The sequence below is a fragment of the Leucopleurus acutus genome (assembly GCF_964270905.1).
Source record: "Leucopleurus acutus genome assembly, chromosome: 17".
NCBI lineage: Eukaryota > Metazoa > Chordata > Mammalia > Artiodactyla > Delphinidae > Leucopleurus > Leucopleurus acutus.
Window position 1 is genome coordinate 14,721,105 of NC_139159.1, and position 23,220 is coordinate 14,744,324.

The following is a 23,220-nucleotide window of genomic DNA, read 5'->3' on the forward strand; positions in this document are numbered from 1 at the left end:
GGCAATTAAACTTTTAACAGGAGTGGTGACTCTAAAGTAACACGACCAATTTATTATCAAGCATATAAGGACCTCATATATATATACAATTAAATGGTGTCCTCTATCAAGTAGTCACTTCAGCTGACTATGTAATAGTCCAATGATGCCACCAGAACCCAAAGCATTTTGGGGACAACTCTTATTTGGTACATATTCCAAAATGTCAGTCCCCCAAGATTTTTACCACTTATTCTACATTCACCAACAACACAGTAATGATATACCTGCTATTCATAAGTACCAGATACTTGAGGAAGTACAATATTAACATTGTGGTGTACAGTTCAGGCCAATTTCTTTGAATCATGGCCTAATCAACCCAAAGGATTTCATAGATTGGCAGATGGTAATTGGGTAAAATGGTGCCTGACAGGGAAATGGTGCTCAGTCAGCGATGGCTGAACTGGATGACTGTTCACGGTAGAGAAGGGGGAGGGGGGTCTCTAATTATACCTGATGAGTCCATCGTTTCAGGTCATAGATTTCTAAGAGTAGCTCCTTTTCAAAATGGGCTACTAAGAAGAGAGAAATTCTAAGAGTGTTGGAACACACAATCTTAGTTACAAAAAAAAAAAAAAAAGTGCCAATCCCACTAAAATTCTCTCAGTGCAGTTTCTTAACCATCAGAGGACAATTAAGAAAACACCTATTCCCAATCTACATATCTTTAGCTCCAACACAAAAGGAAACTTTCTCTTCTAAAGGATTAAAGATCTCCCACAAAGGGTAAAGGGGATCACTAAGCCCCCAGAGTAGACAAGAAGACAGTCAGCAAAATTCTCTGAAGACCTTCAAACTACACCAAGTTGACCAGTTTGACAGACACAGTGTAATTACAGGCAACGATGCTCCTCATGACTTAGCCGAACAAGTCTGCCCCAAGGGAAGTCCTGGTCACCTGGGACCACTGACTCCACCCCTTGTAGACATTATTTAGTCTAACAGTGAGAACCCTCTCCATAAACTGCATGCAACCAAGAGAACCATTTGACCCATGACATTCCTAGGTAGAGAAGGAGACAACCTTGAACCCAGGAATATTCACACAACTCCACCTATGCAGCCATGGATGGAGGGCAAAAAGCCAGAATCGTGGGTCAGTCTCATCCCTTCTGTGGAAGACTGTAAATCTGCCAAGGAAACCATTTCCCAAATTAGTCTTACAGAAGCACAGGCTCATTGGCAGACACCGTCCACTATCGTATTGATATTTGTACGTTATAGTCCCTCCTAAGTCTGAGTTGTCATGATTCTTTTTCTGAGCAGCCAGATTCCATGAGTTAACTTGTTATCGGTCCACAGTGCCGTCAGGAGGCATCTGCCTGAAGGACCATAGAGAAAACATTCTGTGTGGCATCTAAATCAAAGTGATGTGCTGGGAGATACTGAAAAGGATGATGGATGTTGAACACCAAGGGCATTTGGGAACAGAAAAATCCTCTCTCAGAGTCACTTCAAGAAGGTTACAGTAGAAAGGAATTAAATGGAGGTATAAAATGATTCAGATAAGGTAGGATTCAGTACGACAGACCAGTTTATTTTACATAATTTTTAACCATTACTTGGGATCATAACCTAAATCCAGCTCACAGATCTCCCTCCTCCTGTATTCAAGGTGATCTTCCTGATTAAATGACATCATTTCAGAGTGACTGCAGCAATCTTCTGCACATAAAAAAGAAAGCTACACATGGGCTAGTGCTTCCAGGTATATAACTAAAATGGTCAGGTGAGACTCAATCTTACTTCTGTGGGATTTCTTTTTCCAACTATTTTGAGTGTCAAGGTTACAGTCCTCAACAACCCTTATGTGGGCCCTTAAAAGCTAAAAGAGGGCTTCCCTGGTGGCGCAATGGTTGAGAATCCACCTGCCAATGCAGGGGACACAGAAGCGCCGGTCTAGGAAGATCCCACATGCCGCGGAGCAACTAAGCCCGTGCGCCACAACTACTGAGCCTGCGCTCTAGAGCCCGCGAGCCACAACTACTGAAGCCCGTGCGCCTAGAGCCCATGCTCCTCAACAAGAGAAGCCACTGCAGTGAGAAGCCCGCACACCGCAACGAAGAGTAGCCCCCGCTCGTTGCCAACTAGAGAGAGCCCGCATGCAGCAACGAAGACCCAATGCAGCCGAAAATAAATAAATAAATTTATACTAAAAAACAAAAAACTAAAAGAATTTCTGCAGCAATTTTCTTTGGATGAGAAAGCCATCAGTTTCTTTCCTTATTATGCATCTCAAATGACAGTTTCTAGCCATATTGTTTAGCACACGAGTGTTAAAACCCCTTATGAAAGAATCCTGAAGTTGATATTCAAGCTCTTACGTTCATGATTCAGCAGCTTCTTTAACTCCTTTACGGTGGGACAGATAGACTAAAAGAGAATGTGTCTTATGAAACGAAGTAGCTGTTCCCTTTTTCACGCTATGCTTAAGGTTCCTTTGAAGCATTTGAAAAGTTCTACCTGATTTTTAGCTCTGCTATGGCTTACAATGCTATTAACAGTACTTTAGGGAAAGTTTCGCTTCCTAATTTCAGAACCGTATCTGCTTTAGTCTCTGACACCAAAAGTAACAGGCTGCACTTACAGTTTCCCAATCAAATTGCATAGTTGAGGCAAATTCATTTGTGCTTTGTAGCAGGACTCACAGTAGGTGTTCATACCTAAACCCTTTGCTTTGTCAATGCAAAATCATGGTCAAGCTCACCCTTGTTCAGAGCGCACGCTAATGATACGCACCGCCATCACACTTCCCATGATTGTGTTAGTCGTGCACCCAGCCTTATACCATATTGGAGCATTAGCGTCAAAATTAACTCAGAAATGGTAACAAATCTATCTAAGCTCCGTCTTGGAGAAAAGGGGGGAAAGGCTCAGTCTTGTTGAGGTATCCAGCCCTCAATCAACAGTGGCTGTGTATACTGAGTTTTGTTGGTTTGAGGATTGTGTCTTTAGAGGTTAAAAAAAGAAAGAAAGAAAAGAAGGCACGGGTGTTTCTCGAGTCACCATAGTCAACTCAACCAACAAAAGTCTTCCATTTTCAAGCTTCAGAAGGGAGGCTACATGGCAGCAGGGCTTTCTTCCAGCCCCTGGTCGGGGGAGGAACTTATTGCTTCTAGGAAGGGCCCCGGATAGGTCTGTGCTGTGTACTGGATCCCTTTTTGCAGACCAGTCTCTTCGTGGAATTCTCCCTGGGTGCTGAAAGCTGGGCAGGATCTAGTCCGGACAGACTTATCGGCACTGTCGGTGTGGCCCACCGTCTCACTCACAGTGCTCAGTGGGAATTCCCTCCACCTCTGCCTCTGTAGCTCTTCCTCCTTGTATTTAATGGAGTACCAGGCCAAAAAAATAAAAATGAAGCCAACAAGTTTGAGGCCAGCTGCCAAACCAAAATAGACAAAACGAAATGATGTGACATTGTACTCCCAGCAAGAGCCCTGCACGCCACACTCCTGTTGCCACAGCATGCAGGTGGTGTCAATAACTGCTCCAAAGTAAATTGGAGTAGGAATGTATGCTAGAGTTGTCGGAGAAAAAGAAAAAGGAAAATAGTTAGCACATCTTATAAGAGGAAACAGATCTGTAAATTAACAGGATGCTTGTTCGCTCTAAAAACCAGTTGAAGGGAGTGGTTTTCTCGTGTTACTTGATTTTTTGTAAATATGTACCAAATCTTGTCATAATATTCTTATCATAGAAATGCTCACTAAATTGTAAATACTTTAAATCTTCTAGTTTGCAACTCAGTCAGAATGTGTTTTGGTTTTTAGGCATTTTATGATATTTATTTTAAAATTTATTATTATGTATTATAGTTGACATATTATGATATAAAATGTCTAAAAAGCATGAACACATCTTTAGACATAAAAATTTCTATTGATAAAAATGCAATGAGGGAGGGGAGCTCCCTGGCGTTCCAGTGGTTAGGACTCGGTGCTTTCACTGCCGTAGCCCCAGGGTTCAATCCCTGGTGTGGGACCTACGATCCCACAGCCTCTCTGCCCAGCCGAGAAAAAAAAGAAATGCAATTAGGCAATCCTTTTAAACTTAAAAAATCCGATTTTGTTATGAAGTACACAACTGGCCATATTAGAACTCTTTATGATCCACAAACATTCATACACTTAGATCTTGTGGGTTGGGTTCTAGCCTTGGATGCAGGAAGGGTATCAGGCAAGCACTGTGCCCTGTAAGTCGGAAACCACATCAAATGGCTCCTGGAGTTTGGAAATAAATAAGGCATAATATTCATCTTCACAGCTTATGCAGCACCTGTGAGGAGTAGCAGCTTCATTGTTTGGGCTACGATGTAGACATTTCTTTACTCCCATAAGGAAAAATGTCTACCCAAGTAGACCTCCTTCATTACATGCTACTCCCTTTGCTGAAATGTGTCCCCATTCCCAACTCGTTCACCTTGCAAATATCTACTCCCCCTTTAAATTCCTGACTCATTCAGATGCTACCATATTACCATTGCATTTTGTGTACACCTCCATTTTGTCCACTATCACCCAGTATTTAAACTAGTTGTAAGTCTGTCACCCATAAGCTCCTCGATGGCGGGGACCATGCCTTTTATTCTTCGCATCCCAAGGACCTATCAGGACAGCCCATGGATCCTCAATAAGAGTTTATAAAAGGAAGTGATGAATGGAAGGAAAGGAAGAAGAAAAGAGAGAAGGGAGGAAGGGATGGAGGAGGGGAAGAAGGGAGAGAGGACAGGTGGGTTAATAGCCCAGGAGGCTGCGAGTGGTACATTTTTATCTTTTGGCTGCATCACACGGCATGTGGGATCTTAATTCCCTGACCAGGGATCGAACCCGACCCCTCTGCATTGGCAGCACGGAGTCTTAACCACTGGACCGCCAGGGAAGTCCCCCAAGTGATACCTTTTTAAATACGCTGTATTCATTTAAAAGGAGATATGGTCACTACAACTGAAATGTAACCTTATTGGGCTGGGCAAAATAGATGAAGTGGATTAAGAGGTACAAAACTTAAATCATAAATAAGTCACAGGGACGTAATACACAGCATAAGGACTACGGTCAATAATATTGTAATAATGTTGTATGGGGATAGATGGTTACTGGACTTATCATCGTGATCATGTCGTAATGTTTGCAAATGTCAAATTGTTATGTAGTACACTGGAAACTAACATAATATTGCACATCAACTATGTTTCACTTTTCAAAACTTTAACATCATTGAAATACCTGAAACTCTCTTTTTGCTTTGGCACTTGGGGAAATGGAAAGTGGCTGGTTGGCCTAACTATACTTTTTCATAATCAGTGGAACTTAAGGTAAGGTTGAATTAAATAATAAATGCCTGATATGTTTGTTCTCCCTCCACTAATTCCTTATGCTGCGGCGTGCATCTCTTGACTTATTCCACATCCATATGAAATCACCCAAGCCCCTGGCATCAGAGACAGGCCAAGCAAAAAGGAGGAACTCTTTTTTCTTTTCTTATTCAACTACCCCTTTGCTAAACAAATTTCCTTCTTTGAAAATAACTTTTTTGTTTTCAATGAGAAGCATAAGGCAAACTTCTTAACTAAATCAAAGAATGTCAGTCGTTCCTTGAACCAGCGTTCTTTGGAAAACGGTGCTTTCATGTTACCAAAAAATTAAGCCGTCCAGGGAGTTCTCTGGCGGTCCAGTGGTTAGGACTTGGTGCTTTCACTGCCATGGCGGGGGTTCAATCCCCGGTCGGGGAACTAAGATACCAGAAGCCATGTGGCACGGCGCCCCCTCCGCAAAATAAGTAAAATTAAAATCTGATATTTAAAAAAAAAAATAAGTCACCTAATTCAAAGCAACCAGAAGCCTTTGATGCCCACTGACAAGTCCTCACTCTAAGTCTGGGCCATGGAGCACAGCCTGAGACAAAATGAGAATTTCAGAGCACATTCGTGTTGTCAAGGGCCAGATGATTTTTAAGGGTTTAAAATGTTTCATCCTTCAAGATTGAAATAAGCAGCTTGAATCAAAGAAGTAATTTTTTGTGCTGTGGACAATGATACTGATTACTGGGGAAAATAACAGCTGAAGAAGATGACAGACTGCCACTTAAGACAGAAAAAATATGCCTGACGATGAGGAAGTCATATAAAAATACATTGAAATCCATCAAGGGAATGGGCCACTTCACATGCTGTTTCCCAGTCACTGTCCCAAGACATCACAAGTGATGCGGTGTTTGTAAAAATCAGAAGGCTATTCTTCATGTCCAAATAAACTCTGGGACCTACCCCATTGACATAGCGCTAACAAGCTTCTTTTGTTAATAAGCAAAACCTAGTCCTTATATATCAGTTTGGAAAACTTTCTTTTTTTTTTTTTTTTTTTTGGTAGAATTTTTAATCTCTTTTCCTCAGGAAACTTGATTGGTATACTCTTTACCCAGCCCAATAAAATGACTGGAAAGAAGTAAGGAATTGAAGTTTTCACACACACAAAAAAATGAGCACCAATTCCCATCACTTTCATGTTACAAAGGCACAAAAGGGACCAAAAAAACAGGATCATAAGCCCGTAACAATTTCTTGGTTCAAGATTTCTTACTCTACAAAACTCTGGGGAATTTAGCCCAAGTTTACGTTCACAGTGAAAGAGAAACGGATCTAAAGTCAGTTTTGTTTTCTTTCATCAGTGACAGAATTGGTCAGCTTTTAGTCCAAGTCAGGAAATGAGGAAGTTGTGCCTCGCCACTAACCTGTGAAATCCTAGCTACTATGAATGGTAACAAATGACTTGCCATTTTTAAAGGACAGTGGAAATTTGCCATCTACAAAGAGGAACAGAGAGGCACTTGGAAATACAGGAACATACCAAGTGTTCGCAATAAAACAAACTGCATTCCCAGGGCAAAAGGTCTCTCTTCATCTTCTACGGACCTACGAAGAAGGTAAAGAAAGAAATGTTTTAGAGTAATGGTCTGAGGAAAATGAATGTCAAATCAAGCTTGCTTAGCGGCAGAGCCAGGGACCAAACATGCTGGGCCAAAATACTGAGTTCGCTAGAATTTATTAACAATAGCAGAACAAGGCCGATTATGGCTAAATCACCGAATAACGGTCTCCCCAGTGAGACTGCAGAGAAACTCCGATAACTATTTTTTGTGTAAATAACGGTGGAAAGACAAAGGTTCAGAGCTGAAGGTATAGAAGGTGAAGGTACAGAAGTGGCTCTAACTGAGTTTGCTGAAGGTACAGAAGTGGCTCTGAGTTTGCAAAATCAATTCTGTTAAAAAAATTTTATATATATATATATATATATATATATATATATATATATATATATATAGCGTTTTATCCTAACTATTGCATTCTTTTTCTCTGTTTGCCTGCACTTCCCAGAATGGTAGGTGTGTACACTGAACATGACTCCTGTAATTTCTCAAGTATAGAGAAAACAGGTTTTTTAAAAAAATGGTCCCAAAATGTGTAGGAAACAAGTCAAAAGTTAGAAAAAGAATGAACCCTCCCCAGTCACCTCACATTCTCTTCTTTTCCTAAAACTTATGCTCCAAGTAATTCCCACATGGCAGGAAGATTGGAGTCTATTGATTTTGTAATTAGTAAAGATTAAAGGGCTCCTTTTCTCAAGTTTTGGGTTAGAGGCCAACTGGTGATCTGCCATGTTTGAACATTATAAAATGGGCAGCCCTTATGTGGGTTATTTAACATCTCTTGTAGAATTAAAGTTCAAAGTGTTACATTATTAATGATTCACATTTTTTCATGACGAAGTACTTTATCCTTTCTATCCCATACACATAGGGTTCTCAGCATATAATGTAAAATTCCCAAGGACCAGCATGTTTGTCCTCTTTTCCGCTAATTTCTTTATTTTCTCATAGCAATTTCCCCAGTGTGGAACACATTTTTGTTACTCCGTAAGTATCTGCTGATGGAGGAACTGAGTGAGTCAACCATTGGGACCAATGGGACTTTCGTGGGCTGTTATCTATCAAGGAATGCATAGGCTGAACATCGTCTAACTCAGCATCCCATAGAAGGGAAGTCAGAACATGCAGAAAAAGCATGGGAGCAGCCCAACTGCCCTGCTAAGAATGACGTCTCAGCAGATGCATCCCACCAGGTGCCCAGCATTGTGGGGTACTGAGGAACCAGGGAGGACATAAAAGGGAGAATAGAGACTGACACCCCTCACTCCCTCATCACCCTGCATCCCAGCCCCCCTAAGGCTGCTGTGGGCGTGCTTTTGTTTCTTCACCACGCTGCCCTCTTCTTTCCTTGGTCCACTGCAGTCTTTACTGCGAATACCAAAACTCTGATCCGAATGTGCTGGTGCCAGCATTTTAAATAGGGCTTCCATTCAGGTAACTTTCACATTCTCTCTTAGAAGCCAAACAACACGAACAGGATATGTAACACAGCAAAGAAAGCACAGCATGAACAACTTAATAAATACGTTTCCGGGTCTGCCCTTTCCTTGATTCAATGTCAAAATTTTATGACAGTGAAATTTATTAAAGCAGCATTTGGAACTGCAAGACCAGCAGCAATGGCACGGATCCTGGAGTATTAACCATCTACGAGGTTGGAGATAATATTCTTCGCTATGTGCACAATTTAGCAACTTCCCCAAATGACTTGCCGCCTCCTCTAGGGCCAGGTTTCTTGTAGCTACAACGGTCACGGCTTTCAGTTCCTGAACTTGAACCTTTTAGGGTAGAGACTTCAGGGACCAAAGGCACCCAAAATAAGTTTCCCTGACCTACAGGGAGAGAACACATCTGAATAAAGAAAGTTCGGAAGTATGAAATGTTACCAACTTCCTTTCCTTTCCTGACATGGGAAAACTCCCTTCTCTTAAGTTCACCGGGTAAATGTCTGAGCACTTTCCTGCACAATCTCACGTTGCTTTCCTCTCTGTGTTACCACATCAGCCCCCAGTCTGGACCAGGAATCCTGGCAACTCTGGGTGTATAACCCACCCTAGACGTTGAATGCTGTCCTCACCTGAGAGTTACTATGATGGCTGATGGCTGGGCACATGCTGTGATGAAGGTCACTATGAACAGAAAAACTAAGAACGGGATGAGGGTGTTACAGCTCCGTTTACACTTCCCCGACACAGCATAGCCGTTCTCATTGAGATACGTTTTGACAATAACCACGCGGACCTGGCTGCGCTGCCCCACTGTGGGAGGCGTGATCACTTGGCGGCTTTGGACACAGGTGCACTCTGTGTAATTCCGTATCTAAGTGATAACAGAGATCAGTTGGACGCTAAGCGAAATTCAGCATAGGAACAGTCAGACAAAGTTAAAATGCTCTAAAATCACTCTAGTATTTAAAAAGATGCAGAATATTTCATTGAAAATATCTTCTGGGAGTTCCCTGGTGGCCTCGTGGTTAGGATTCCAGGCTTTCACTGCCATGGCCCGGGTTCAATCCCTGGTTGGGGAGCTGAGATCCCACAAGCCTCACAGAGCGGCCAAAAAGAAAAAGAAAGAAAAGAAAATATCTTCCTCGTTTTAACAGTCAGGATCCAAAGAGTGCATCTAACAACATCAAAATCTGCTGGTCAAGATGGTTTAAACCTAAACTTTGATAAGAAGCTTTCAGCATTCAGTTCTATACCATTCACATCCTATATGCTCATTCGGGGTCACAGTCATATGCTGTTTCCATGGCTGTTTAATTCTTGGGCTCTCCAATTAAAGAAGTCCTTCAAAAACAGGAACTAAGCCTTATTTTTATCTGTGCTCACCAGAGTGCCTAGCATAACCTTGAACACAGTGTAGGACCTAAAGTAAACATCTGTTAAATAAATACAGAGAATTCATAACGCAGCCGTGATGACTTCAGCGTCTGTAATAGTGAACAACATATCATTGGCTGTTTCGTTTGAAACCAGCTAATGCAAGGGACTAAAAACGTGTTTCAAACAAAACAGCCAATTAACCTTTCCTGCCTATTATGCTGCTTTTACTGAATGGACATCAGATGAATTCACTGTCATTGTGACCTGTTGACCCCCTAGAGAAGCAGGAGGAACAAATGGGCCACTGTTTGACTGCCTGTGCTCCAAGGACTGTGGGCCTCTTTGTAAGAATGATGGCTGACCCGGGGATATGATCCCCAAGGAGCCCATGTTTTCCCCACTCCCCTGAAGAGAGTTTTGAAGCCTCAGGTTATTGTTTCTCTTGGCAAATGACCAGATGTCTGGACCAGAGTAAGGTCCAGAAAGCCTGATGTTATCTCCTTCCACCCCCTTCTTTTTGCACTCCCAGGAAAGATAGTCCAGAAATGGAACTAGATTCCATAAAATAGGACATGTGGTCATCTTTGTGCATGACCTCCTTAGGCATACTTACGTCCACATTTATTGCCAAGGGTAAGGTTGGTCAAAGTTGCTATCGAGTTTTAATTATGCAATGCTCTTGGTTTTCTTTATGAATTGAGTTTTTCGTGTGTTGTTTGGTTAACCCTACAATGTGTAGCAAGACATCTTTGCATATTTCTGATTTATCCTTTCCAATAACTAGACTAGAAGACAAGTTGTATACATGACTGCTTAAATAGGAATAATCCGTGCCTCTGTTGTTAGAAAAGTATGTATCAGTTTTTCAAATTGTGATAAGACAGAGACACTTCACGCTTATGTGCGACTTATACGCTTGTGTTGTCAATTTTCAGCATGATATCAAGTGAGTGTAATAAAGTTATTTTTAAAGTTAAAACAAAATAAGCACGCTGTACCAGAGGACTCACTCACTCCCAGGGAAGAACTTAGCCACTGAGAATAGATCTCATTGTCCCTTTCAATTCAGTCACACCCTGGAGCTCACCAATTACATAACAGGGGGCCAGCAAAAGGAATCTCAATTTATCACTATAGTTTAAAACTCAGAAATCAAATATGACATCCCCAAAACAGGCAGTCAACAGTATAATCCCATATCGCCTGCACAGAACAAGCAAATGCACTTTAACCTTTTAATGAAAGCAGCCTCCTACAATCTGTTCTTACGTAAAGCATGAAACAAGGCTCAATAAAGAACTGAGTAGAATATGAAAACCTTCTCCCACAGTATTACAGACTATTTATAATTCACGGGGAAGGGAATTCTCAAAATAGCCTATTCTTGAACTGACAGAAATATCTTTACTCTGAAAGTTTAAAAAAAAAGTCTGAACTGATAGTCTATGAAAAATGACCATTGCCCAGCTACAGGCTCTGATCAGGGGAGGTGCTCTCCTATTCTCTTCTTTCAGCACCAAATGTGGTCATCTTGACCTTCAAGTCCATCACAAGGGCCCTGTCAGGGTAACAAAGGAGAAAGCTAGCACTCAACCTTATAAAATTTCACTGGGTTGGCACAGAATGTAAGCAGGGCAGTGCTGATGCGGAATCAGATCACTATACACAAATGCTCCGATCATCCCTGGAAAAAAAAATGATATAGTATTGCATAATTTTCTTTCCTCTGGGTGTTTGACAGAAGGTATTTTGTAGATTATTTGAAGTTTCTTGAAAAGGGAGACTGAAGCCTTGTGTTTGCATATGAAATCTAACAGTACAGGAACTTGTGAAATGTACTCACCCCAGTGCTCATGTTACCACTATTAACACAGCCAGCCAGACAAGGGTTAAAGTATGTAATTCCATCCGATCCACAGACTGGCTCATACTCGTGTATTTTACAACCACAATTCACATTGCAGCTTCCTGTCAGATTCCTATGAGGCATGGTCAGAGAAGGTCTAAGAGAAAAAAATAGATCGTGAGCAAAATTTGCTAAAATAAAACTCATAGGACAGTTCTTCATGTTCAGTCTTGTGTCCGTTTCAGAGAAGATATTCCCATGAAATCAAAGCCATGGTACCTTGACGTAGCACCCTAGATAATTATTTTTATGACTTTAAAACAAAACATGAAGAAAAATGTTTCAATTTTCTGGTCCTACAGATTCAGTACAACGTTCGTATCAAATTATTTATCATACCTCGATTCTAGCCTCCATCTTGGTGATACGGATCTGAGCTCAGAAGTTCTAACCTTCATATAACTAAACTACTCACTTACTATAGACACTTGGCTCTATGTCTTAACAAATTGGACCCTCGATTTCTTTAACTGTAAAATGGAAGAAATACTCTTCTGTGCCAAGCTAATAATATCATGATGAGGACATTAACATGGAATCCATCAATCAGAGTTATCAACATAAGGTCCTTTGACCAAAACCTTTAATTATTCTGGAATCAATTATCAAAGAAAGACACGGGACTCTAGAAAATCAAAAGGAGGTGATTTTTCAAAGACCGTCAGGAATCACATCACTGGTTTGATTCAGATGACCAGAGAAGAACCATTAAACTCTCCTTCCCTCAAGAATGCCCAGATGTGGGTTTACAGGCAAACGTGATAGGTTCCGTTTTTTCATGAGATCATGGTGTCTGATTCAAAGAAGTGATACAATATTTTAAACTCTAATAAAATCAGTTCAGGCAAGAAATATAAAAGGGGGAAAAGGGACTTCCCTGGCAGTCCAGTGGTTAGGACTCTGCACTTCTAATGCAGGGGGTGTGGGTTTGATCCCTGGTTGGGGAACTAAGATCCCACATGCCTCGCGGCCAAAAGACCAAAACATAAAACAGAAGCAGTATTGTACCAAATTCAATAGAGACTTTAAAAATGGTCCACATCTAAAAAATCTAAAAAAGGGGGGGAGGGCAGGCAAGTAAGGATATAGGGCCTGAGAGAGAGATGTAAGGAAATGGCTATGGAAAGACAGAGGCAGGCAGGTACCCGGAGGGAATCATGGAAGGATGAAAGGGGCTCTGAATGCTCACATCCAATGACCTCCTTCCTTTGCTTTCATGACCATCATTTTTAGGTGTCACTGATGACGTACCCTTCCTAAAGCCTCATGAACTGGCAACAGCAGATCCTTCATTCACCTGTCCAACTACCATCCTCCCTCCATTCAGCAGATATTTTGGAATGTCTGTTATGTTCCAGGACTTACCTTTAATGACTATGTTGAGTAACCGCTCACCCAGTAGCCTAGTCCATCCCAACCATATGTATTAAATCCATAAACATAAAGTGCTGTTTGTTCAAAGGCTTTTCTCCTGTGTCCTCTGTCACACGTTGATAACTGAGTCATCGAATTTTAATGGAAGGAACAAGTTCACAGCAGTATTTAAACTTTACCAAGAAAGACTTCCAAAGAGGCAAAAGGAAAATAAACTCTATTCTTCATTCATATCCCTCCACAGAAGAAATTGTCACAAGACTCTCATAATTATTATATTCACCAACTCTTAGAATCATACCATTTGATAGTTAGAGAAAGCCGGCGCACAGCAACAAAGACCCAATGCAGCCAAATAAATAAATAAATTGAATATACCTTTAAAATGTGATTCGGGACCAGTAGTTCTCGCAGGGGCAGCAATTTCGGCAATGTCAGGAGACATTTTTGTTTGTCACAACTAAAGGGATGCTACTGGCATCTAGTGGGTAGAGGCCACGGCTACTTCTAAAAGTCCAACAATACACAGAACAGCCCCTCCCCAGGATAAGGAATTAACTGACCCAAATCTCGATATACTGAGTCTGAGAAACCCTGTTCTAGACCTATTTCCACATTCCAAGGATGATGAAATAGACGTCTAAGGAAGCCAAATGATTCATTATGAGGCTGACTGGTGCTATTTTTACAAAACATTTATTTATTAATTAATTAATTTTTTTTTTGGCTCTTTAGTTGTGGCGCGCGGGCTTAGTGGCCCCGCGGCAAGCGGGATCTTTGTTCCCCAACCAAGGATCGAACCCGCAAACCCTGCATTGGAAGGCAGATTCTCAACCACTGGACCACCAGGGAAGTCCCGATTAGTGCTATTTTAATTGATATCACATGAAGAGTATTCTGTGTGAATTACTATTATCTTCAATAGTTCTGCAAAAACCAAACTGCAAGCCATGACCAAATAAAAGGGACTTATATGCCTGCATGCTTAGTCACTAAAACTGACACGCTTCAAATCCATACAATAGGGTTTTTACTATGCATATTTAAAAGTTACACAGAATTTCCTATTAACAGCATGCTTCATATTCATTTATGACGGCCACATACTTCAAATACCTCTCCTTTATGGGTATGTCCACTCAAGAGAAAGGAATCTAAAGAGAATGTCAACAGATGCTCAGAACACACATCAATGACAGGAAGGCAAAAGTTTTCCTGAGTTCTGGAAACAAAGGTACAGTCCCAGGTCACCCTTGGGTATGCTCGCTTTTCTCATGAGATCATGGTGTCTGATACAAAGAAATGATACCATATGGAAAGCTCTAAGAAAATCAAAACAAGCAACAAATATAAATAGCAGTGAAAAGAAAGAGGCATTTATGGAAAATGTCATTCGGGAAAAAGGCCATAGTTGCACAAAAAAAGGAAAGATGCTGACACAGTTAATCCTTTACATTGCGCTGATTTTAAAAAAATTATTTTTAAGAATAATAACGCCTTGTTTGACTATCACTCACGCTCCAGAAGACAGACTGGATTAGAATAATAGTGCGAGTGTTTAAATCTGAGTCACTCCAAGCAACCTCTCATGAGCCTGAGCTAAGACCATCATGGGAGTACAAAATTTACAAGGACTGTAGTACACCACACTCATCCTTGTGCAAAGGGACAGTACATCACCTTTCTAATAAATGAAAACATTACTGACAAGTTAGCCTTGCAAACAAGAGGCTCATGTTAACTCAATGTCCATGTAGGTGTTCTTTCCATGACAGGAACAATGACTCACTAACAAACGCCTTGTAACTACATGGTCCAAGCTGTAAACCTAGGTCACACATGACATGTTACTATAAATACCATGGAATTATAGAATTAGAGAGACGGAAGGAGTCTCTGAGGTTAACTAGTACAGCTTACTGATTTTCAAGCCTAGGAAACTATGAAAGGTGTAATGGCATGCCCCACAATCATTGAGGCTTTAAGGAAACCAGCCATGGGGAGACCAAAATGAACAGAAAAGGGAAGAAGAGCGAGCATGCTGCCTAATCTTCATTAAATCAATTGCTTAAGGATCAATGTTTATTTAAAGTAACATACAACAATAAAACAGATTGAGGTTTAACATAAGGAAAAATCTCTACCATGGAGCCATTACAGCTGGGTATGTAAGGATACAGTTGCTCTCAAATCACACACATATTCTCGCACACACACACACACACACACACACACACAATTGTGTCACATCACCCCACCCCAAAACCTAAAGAACACTTGGACTTCCCCAACTGACACACTTCTACTGGTTTCCACAAATCAAAGAGGAGCCCCTTAACCTTCTTTCTGCCTCCTGTTAATTTTCTCCTTACTAAGACATATGACAAATAGGGATCCGTACGTCTTATATTCAAGCCACATGGATTAAAAGACTATGACCCACGCAACAAAAACCTTTCAGGCAAAATATACTAATCAACTAAAAAAAATGGTATCTTTCTCATAATTTCTTAAATTTTTATCAATCTATCTCAGTCTTTAAGGAGACTTCAATTAGAATGTTTCTTTTTAATTCCGCTTAAATCCTTGGCTTTATATTAAAGCCCTTCCTTGGCCAGATATAGCTGTGCAACTTCAGGTTTATAAATAATGCTACTATCATCATCATCAGCATCATCATTTAGGACTAACATTTACATAGTCCTAATTTTACTCCAGGACTTGTGCACTGAGATCTCTATAGAAGTTACCTCATGTATTCCTCATGAGAATTAAACTTATTATGACTGTGTCTCCAACTTTCAGATAATGAAACTGAATATCTGAGAGGTTAAGATAGGTACTGTTAAAGTTCACAGAACTAGTAAGAATCAGGGATTTAAACCCAGTTATCTCTGTCTCCATAGTGTGTCCCCTTAAACCCCTACGGCAACAGACCCGCTTTGTGTAATTGGCCATGGTTTCCCTTGAGTCTTCTGTGTGTTCTCCCTCCTCCTTTTTCTTCCTCTAATGCAGCTTTCCTGGCACTCACCTCTCACTGTGCTGAGCATCAGAGTCAGAGAGAGCGGGTTCAGGGAATTCCCTGGTGGTCCAGTGGTTAGGACTCTGTGCTTTCACGGCTGAGGGCCCAGGTTCAATCCCTGGTCGGGGAACTAAGATTCCACAAGCCGCTCAGCGTGACCACAAATAAATAAATAAATAAATAAATAAAAAGAGTGGGTTCAATTCCATATCTACAATTCACCAGTGCCATGAACAAATCTAGAGAGACTTCACCTGTGTTGTAAAACAGAGACCAGAATATCTATATCGCAGTGTTGACGGGAGGATTAGATAAGTAAATGGATACCCAGCGCCCAGCGAGTTCCTAGCACATAAAAGGCACGAAGATACTGATGTGTTTTCTTTATCTACACAGGGCAGAAGCAGGAAGGAATAAAAGTAACACAGTCACAATCACAAAGAGCACAAAAGGCCTTCATGATGATTTTCTTTTCAAAAAGGAAGATGTCATTTTCTTATTTACTCATATAGAGAACAGTCAGAAAACTAGATGAGGGTCCAGTTGCAGGCCTACCATTTAGAAGCTGTATGACCTTAACAGCCTAATAGTTAATGGCTGTCAACGCCCCTCCTGCCTACATGAGCGGAGATAAGCATGATCAACACAGGGGAGTATGTAATAACTCATGGGATAGCGTAGGGTTCCCCAGGACTATATTCATGAAAGTTACGGTTATTGCATCCAATCATTCTTTTTACTGTTAAAGCTTCCTTTAGCTTTGTAGTCAACAAATTCAAACCAGATATAACTTGAAATTTACATATAATAACCTACAACTAATACAAACCATCTCTTTAAATCCAGAATCATTTTTAATAAAATGATGTGTCCCTTGAACAACGTCTTGAAATGCTTTTATTTTTAAAGTAATACATATTCATTGTAGAAAATTTGGAAAATACAAAAGGACAAAAAAGTCAAATTAAACTCACACAGTAATGCTACAATCCAGGAATATCCACCATTATGGTTTTAGTATATTTACTTCCCTTTGCTCTTTTTTCAATATGCATATAAATTAACGTTAATAACATATTGTTATCAAGATTTCACAGAGTGTTCTAAATTCTATTTTTCCTGCTAACATTATATGATGAACATTTTCTATTGACTATGTTAATATGAATGGCAAATTTGGCCCCGAGTTTAATAATATAGGTTCAAGGCTTACTGTGTTTAAACAGCTATTATATAGTTTTACAGAGTTCCTGTAATTTGTTTAGATCTCAGTTACAAAACTTAAAACTCACTGGAAAGAAAATTTGCTTATATTTTATATCCCCTCGATACTCCTAAAAAGGAAGTAAAGCAAATTTTGTTTGTATCTCCCAAATAGAGCCAAAAATAGATCAAATCATATACTTACAGCTAGAAATGAACTGTAAGCCTATTAATAAAAGTAGCCAAGATAATCCAGAAACACACATAACTAAGATCCTTTAAGTAAACTATTTTTTCTCTACTTTTCAGGAATTGCCTTTAAAATTAGTAATACCTATAATAAATAAAAGATCTTGAATGTCACCAAAGAAATTAAACAGGAAAAAAAAAAAACGTTCAGAAGGTTAAGTTGTCTCTGAAACACAGAAGACAGGAATGGTTTAATTAGAGAAATTAGGAATGATCTGGCTAGAAATGCTAGTCACTCAAGGGCTGGTACTAGAATACTATCTAAATACTGGCAGGATGGTAAGTTCAGGAGTGGTGACAAAGATGATGAAATGTACCTTTGTGAGTTGCAGCAAAGGTCTGAATTAACAGACAATATTTATGTCTTAGTGCCTTGGGACAATAAAACTATATTGAGAGAAGTAACTTGAGAAGAATACCCCAACCCCTGAGATTTTGGACGGGTGGACTGGTGGATCACAGTCATTGCCGAAAATGCTCTCAGAAAACTGAGCAAATGCATCTTCGTCATGTCATAGCTCAGGAAATCATCCCTGGAAAAGTTCTGACCCAGTAACTCAAGTCTCCAAATCAGAAGATGATATAATAGATTTTAGTTTAAGTTCAAAGAGATGACACTTGATGAATGAAAGATAATAAAGCTAGAATTATTAAATGATTTATCAAGACAGTACTGCTGAAAACTTCTGTACATGGACATCAGATTTAACCCCATTTGAAAAAATTATTTGAAGGTAAAGAGCAAACAACTCACATTATACAATGTGTTTATATAAAGTATTGCTTAAGCTACAGTTTTCACTGGCTCCTTTGTCGACAAAATGATTAGGAAACACCTGCGTGAAATACAGTTCGGCAGACACAGAGGGGAAGCAAAACACATTTCTTAATTAAAACTGCAGGGAAATTGTGGTGCTAGGAGAATCAAATCTGAATTTTTTTTCTTTAATTTTGTCATATTGCGGTTAGAACACTTAACACGAGATCTACTCTCTTAACAAAATTTCAAGTGTACAGTACAGTATTGTTGACTACAGGCACAAAGTTGTACAGCAGATGTCTAGCGCTTAGTCACCTTTTTTGTTGTTATTGTTCTATTTTGTTTTAGAAAAATAAAGATTTATTTTGAAGGGAAGTGAATAAATCTTTAATGTAATCTATACTGAGCGACCAAACCAAATTAATATTACTGTTTCAATTGCCAGCACTTACCCTAAGGATCAAAGTTGGGCACAATCGTCAATGTTTGCCTACCTCACAAAGACACCTCCCTCTAAATTCAGAAGCTAAAGGAAACTGGAGATCTGACATATTGTGGGGTGGGGAGGGCTGTCCAAGGCCATTTCGTGAAATGGACACGCCTCCTTTGGGCATCATCAACATTAAAGCTTGTTCATCTTACTTTATTAAAACATTGTTTCCATTGATTAGTCACTCCATGTTTCCCCCTTCCCCCAGACCCTGGCAACCACCATTCTGCTCTTTGATTCTATGAATTTAACTATTTTAGATACTTCATATAAGAGGAATCATACAGTATTTGTCTTTCTGTGACTATTTTCTTTCACTTAGCATAATGTCTTCAACGTTCCTCCATCTCGTCGCATATTACATAATTTCTTTTTTAAGGCTGAATCTTATTCCATTATATGTATATATGACATTTTCTTTATCCATTCGGCCGCTGATGGACCTTTAGGTTGTCTCCACATCTTGGCCATCAAATCTGAATTTTCTAAGGGAACCACTAATAACACATCAGGTTCATTCTACAAAAAAACTGTGACTCCATTTTGGCTCAATAGGAAAAGGTCACCTTTCTAAAACATCCCAACCCCATCCCAGGCACTTAGGTGTCTCTTGAGGACTCGATGCTAATTCAGAGACAGGTTAGTCATTAACTCCTTTAATGTCAGAAAATTCACCATGCTGGGGAACCTGGAGCTTCTCACACACACTTTCATAAATGGAATTGGCTTATATATTGTGCTTTCTTCTTTGTGTTTCTTTTCTTCTTTCAGGACAGTTTAATAATTAAAAACATTACTTTCAAAATCAGAGAAACCTGGGTTCCAGTCCTAGCTCTATCATTTTCTAGCTGTGTGACTTTAAGCAAGTTATTTGATCCCTCTGAATTTCTTTCTCCTCGTATTTAAAATGAGAAAAATAACATTAAATAGTTATTTAACAATTGCTTATTACTGTGGGTTTTATTCCATTTTATCCTCTCTATAATTCTAAGAGATCGAGACTATTATTAGCCCATCTTAATGATGAGGAAATTGAGGCACAGAGAGGTTAAGGAATTTGCCAAGTACCTTATTCAATCTTCACAGCAATTCAACATGATCAATACTATCAGTATCCTTACCCTAAAGATGTAGAAACCAAGCACAGAAAGATTAACTAATCTGCCCATACTCACACAGCTAGAAACTGGCAAGACCAAATATTAGTGCACTATTGAAAGAAATGGATGCATTCTCTATAGCTTTCTGAGTAAGGAGGTGGTGTGTGCACTTAGATGTGTGCTTATATAAAATACAAAATGTATAACAGCACCTCAGTGTAGTACTCAGAAAGGAGACAAACTCTAAAATAGATAATCTGGGTTTCATTCAGTTCCACTCGTTATTAACTGATGACTTGGGGCAAATCATTTACTCTCTAACCTCAGTTTCTTTAACTGAAATATGTGGTTAATAACACATACAGTGGAGTGATGTTGTAAGCAGTGTATATAAAAGATATACATGAGGGCCAATCACCATACCTGAGCCAAACAGGTGTCTGACAAAGGCTCCTTTCTTCACTGCCATTCCCTTCATCTCTCTCTTTATCAGCTTTAAAGGAGAAAAATCCTACATGCAAGGATCAAAATCATGCAGAGCAAAAAAAAAAAAAAAAAAAAAAATCATGCAGAGCTACCATTTTTATGAGGCAGGCCAACCATGTACTGATGAACAGGTTGTGCACTGCACAAGAGCACCCAGCCAAGGGAGCAAGGAGAGGCTGAAATGTAGTCCATACCCTGCTTGGAGAAAGGGCCCCATTATTCTTCACACAAAGGTAAAACTGCTACTCTAAAAGTGTCAAACCTGTGCAGCTGTACCACCCAAAAGTGTTTATACTAATTCAATTTTAACTGTCTTCCTAGAAGCATTTGGGGAGCTAGAGGAATTCTCCAAGGAAACTGGGTTTTTCTTTTGCTAGTTTATAAAGTTCGATGAAGTCAGGCCGCAAATATTAGAATGAATGAATCCTTGCAGCAGTCTCTGGCACTCCTAATCAACTTTTCTTTGTTGAATACAATTAACTGAGAAGAAATGTACCATAAGTCATGGATTTAGATAACTACAATGTTTATTTACATCAAGTCCTGACTAGTTTCAGCATCACTATATAAGTAATGTCCCAGTGCAGAGGTGGATACCAGACATTCATTAATCTTTTAAAAAGGAAAAAAGAGTCACTTTGCATGATCTAGAAAGGGAGTAAAGCCAAGAAACTAACTTTTTTCAACATATACTAAGTGTTAGACTCTGTGCTGGGAAATATCAAAAACCTTCCCTTACATAGTCCTCAAAATCAAAGCTACAAATATTTGTTTATAATATTTAAACGCTTCAAACTGGAGATTGAGGATGGAGGAAGGAGACACTGACTTTTCATTTTCTACCCTTCTGCATTATTTTAATTCTTTCAACCGCATGTGTTTTACTTTAATTATAGTTGTAACCAGGTATGATTCACATTATTGTCATTTTATATATGAGGAAACCAAGAGTTTACAATATTAGATAATTTTTTACAAGGTCACATAGCTAGAAAATGATGGCGCTATTACTTGCCTTTGAAAATAATACTATCTTTGAGGGGAGAGGGAAGAAAAATTCAAGGAATTCTTACTTGGGACCTCTTTTTTCTCAGTAATAAGGAATACGAGGTTGTCCGACAAGAGAAAACAAGCTACGGTAAGATAAAAAAAACTTGAAGAAAGGATTTTTTTTTAAATGGACCAATATGAGGCATAGGAAAGGAAGCTGACTAGGGCCAAGTAAATGGATTGCTCAGCAAAGACAAGGGCCTGCTAAGATTGGAACTCATCAATTTGTAATGGAGCAAATCAGCACAATTATATAATTTTTTTCCCAGTAGTGCTAGGGAGTTCAGAATCAGTTGATTCAGGATTGGCAAGACCGATGTGGTGTTAAGCAAAAGCTTTAGAAGTCTTGAGGGGACTTGCAGTTTAAAAGCAGGTAAGACATGGAGTCTGCGTTCCACCCCTTCTGAGAAGGCACTTGAAATAAAAGTGAGTATAATGAAAATGAATCGAGCTGGCAAAGAGAAATGGAAAGAGCGACACCAGACTCCATGAAAATAAAAGTGGACAGGCAAAGGTGCATGTGAAATGAGCAGATGCCACCTTGGAGAAGAGCCAGCCTGCCCCATGGAACCTCTACACGACTCTGAATCCAAATCCAGCAGGTGCAACGGGGAGCAAAAGTGCCTGCGAAGCTGAAAACAATGCGACTCACTGGAGACCTAACGGAGAGAAGACTGTATCAGTGGGCCCTTCCACTCTCACACCCACCCCCTCCATCCCCAATTCAGAGCCCCGAAATTCATCAGAAAGCTCTTCTAAAGAATTCAGAACAAAAGGTAAAAGCTAAGCTTCTACCTTAGATGTTGACAAATAAGGATAAAACTCCCTCGTTCTTGTGTGTGGTGGGGGGTGAGTGGGGGAGAGGGACACATAACCTGACAGATGCTAAACTGACTTGTCAACCTGTAAAACCCAGAGTAAATGAACAGAAAAATTGACATTTCAACTAAAATGACAAAATGTAAGACACAGAAACAAAGTAAAAAAAAAACAAAACTGAATTATATGCGCAGAGAGATCTGAGAAGATATTACTCCTTTTCAAACAACAGCAGGACGTTATGAAAAGGGAACACTCAGAATGCCGAAGAAAAAATTATTTTCAAAATTTAAAATTTACATAAAGAATAAAAAAGCAAGTTTGGAAAAATCTCTCATAGCAAAGAAAATATGAGAAAACAAGTTAAACATACAGGTAATGAGTCTGTAAGTTCCAACATCTGCAAAACAGGCGTCCTGGAGAACATAGGGAAAATGAAGACGAGAACGAGTAAAGATATAGTAGAAGAAAATCTCCCTGAGGTTAAAAGAAAAAAAAGGACATATGTGTTAGATTAAAAGTGCCTAATGCAATGAATGAACAAAGCCCTGGGCCAAGACATTCATGCGTCTGTCCATTCATTCAACAACAAACTTCGTTGCAGATGGCGGGGCTGCAACTATTATGTAGGCAGCTATAGTAACTGTTCTCAAGGAGCTCATATCTTAGAGACAAAAGACAAGAGCAAAGCAAGTAAGCAAGACAATTTCAGATAGTGGCACGTGCTACAAGGAAACTGAAGAGGTGATGTGATAAAGAATGAGGGGAGAGCGGGCTCCCTTATACTGGGCAGAAAGGGAAAGTCTCTCCGAGAAAGTGACACTGGAGGAGTCCAGCCAAGACAAAATCGGAGGGTAGAGCATTCCTTACGGAATTTCAGAACACTCTGAATAAAAAATATCCTCAAAACTTGCAAATAAAGTTGGTAACGGAGAAATGAGAACTCAGACTGAAATTAAATTTCATTTAA

General features: G+C 39.7%; 1 protein-coding gene across 1 annotated transcript in view; it reads right to left on the bottom strand.

The window, feature by feature from the left end:
* Positions 1–3,101: 3,101 nt before the first annotated feature.
* The window catches only part of SLCO5A1 (solute carrier organic anion transporter family member 5A1), a gene marked incomplete at both ends in the record, with an annotated part of 119,121 nt that continues 99,002 nt past the window's right edge, over positions 3,102–23,220 (bottom strand). The window contains 4 exons of the mRNA XM_082858367.1: positions 3,102–3,559; positions 6,888–6,952; positions 9,044–9,285; positions 11,635–11,794. Coding sequence (XP_082714493.1) covers positions 3,102–3,559; positions 6,888–6,952; positions 9,044–9,285; positions 11,635–11,794 — 925 coding nt within the window. The remainder of the gene's footprint in view (positions 3,560–6,887; positions 6,953–9,043; positions 9,286–11,634; positions 11,795–23,220) is intronic.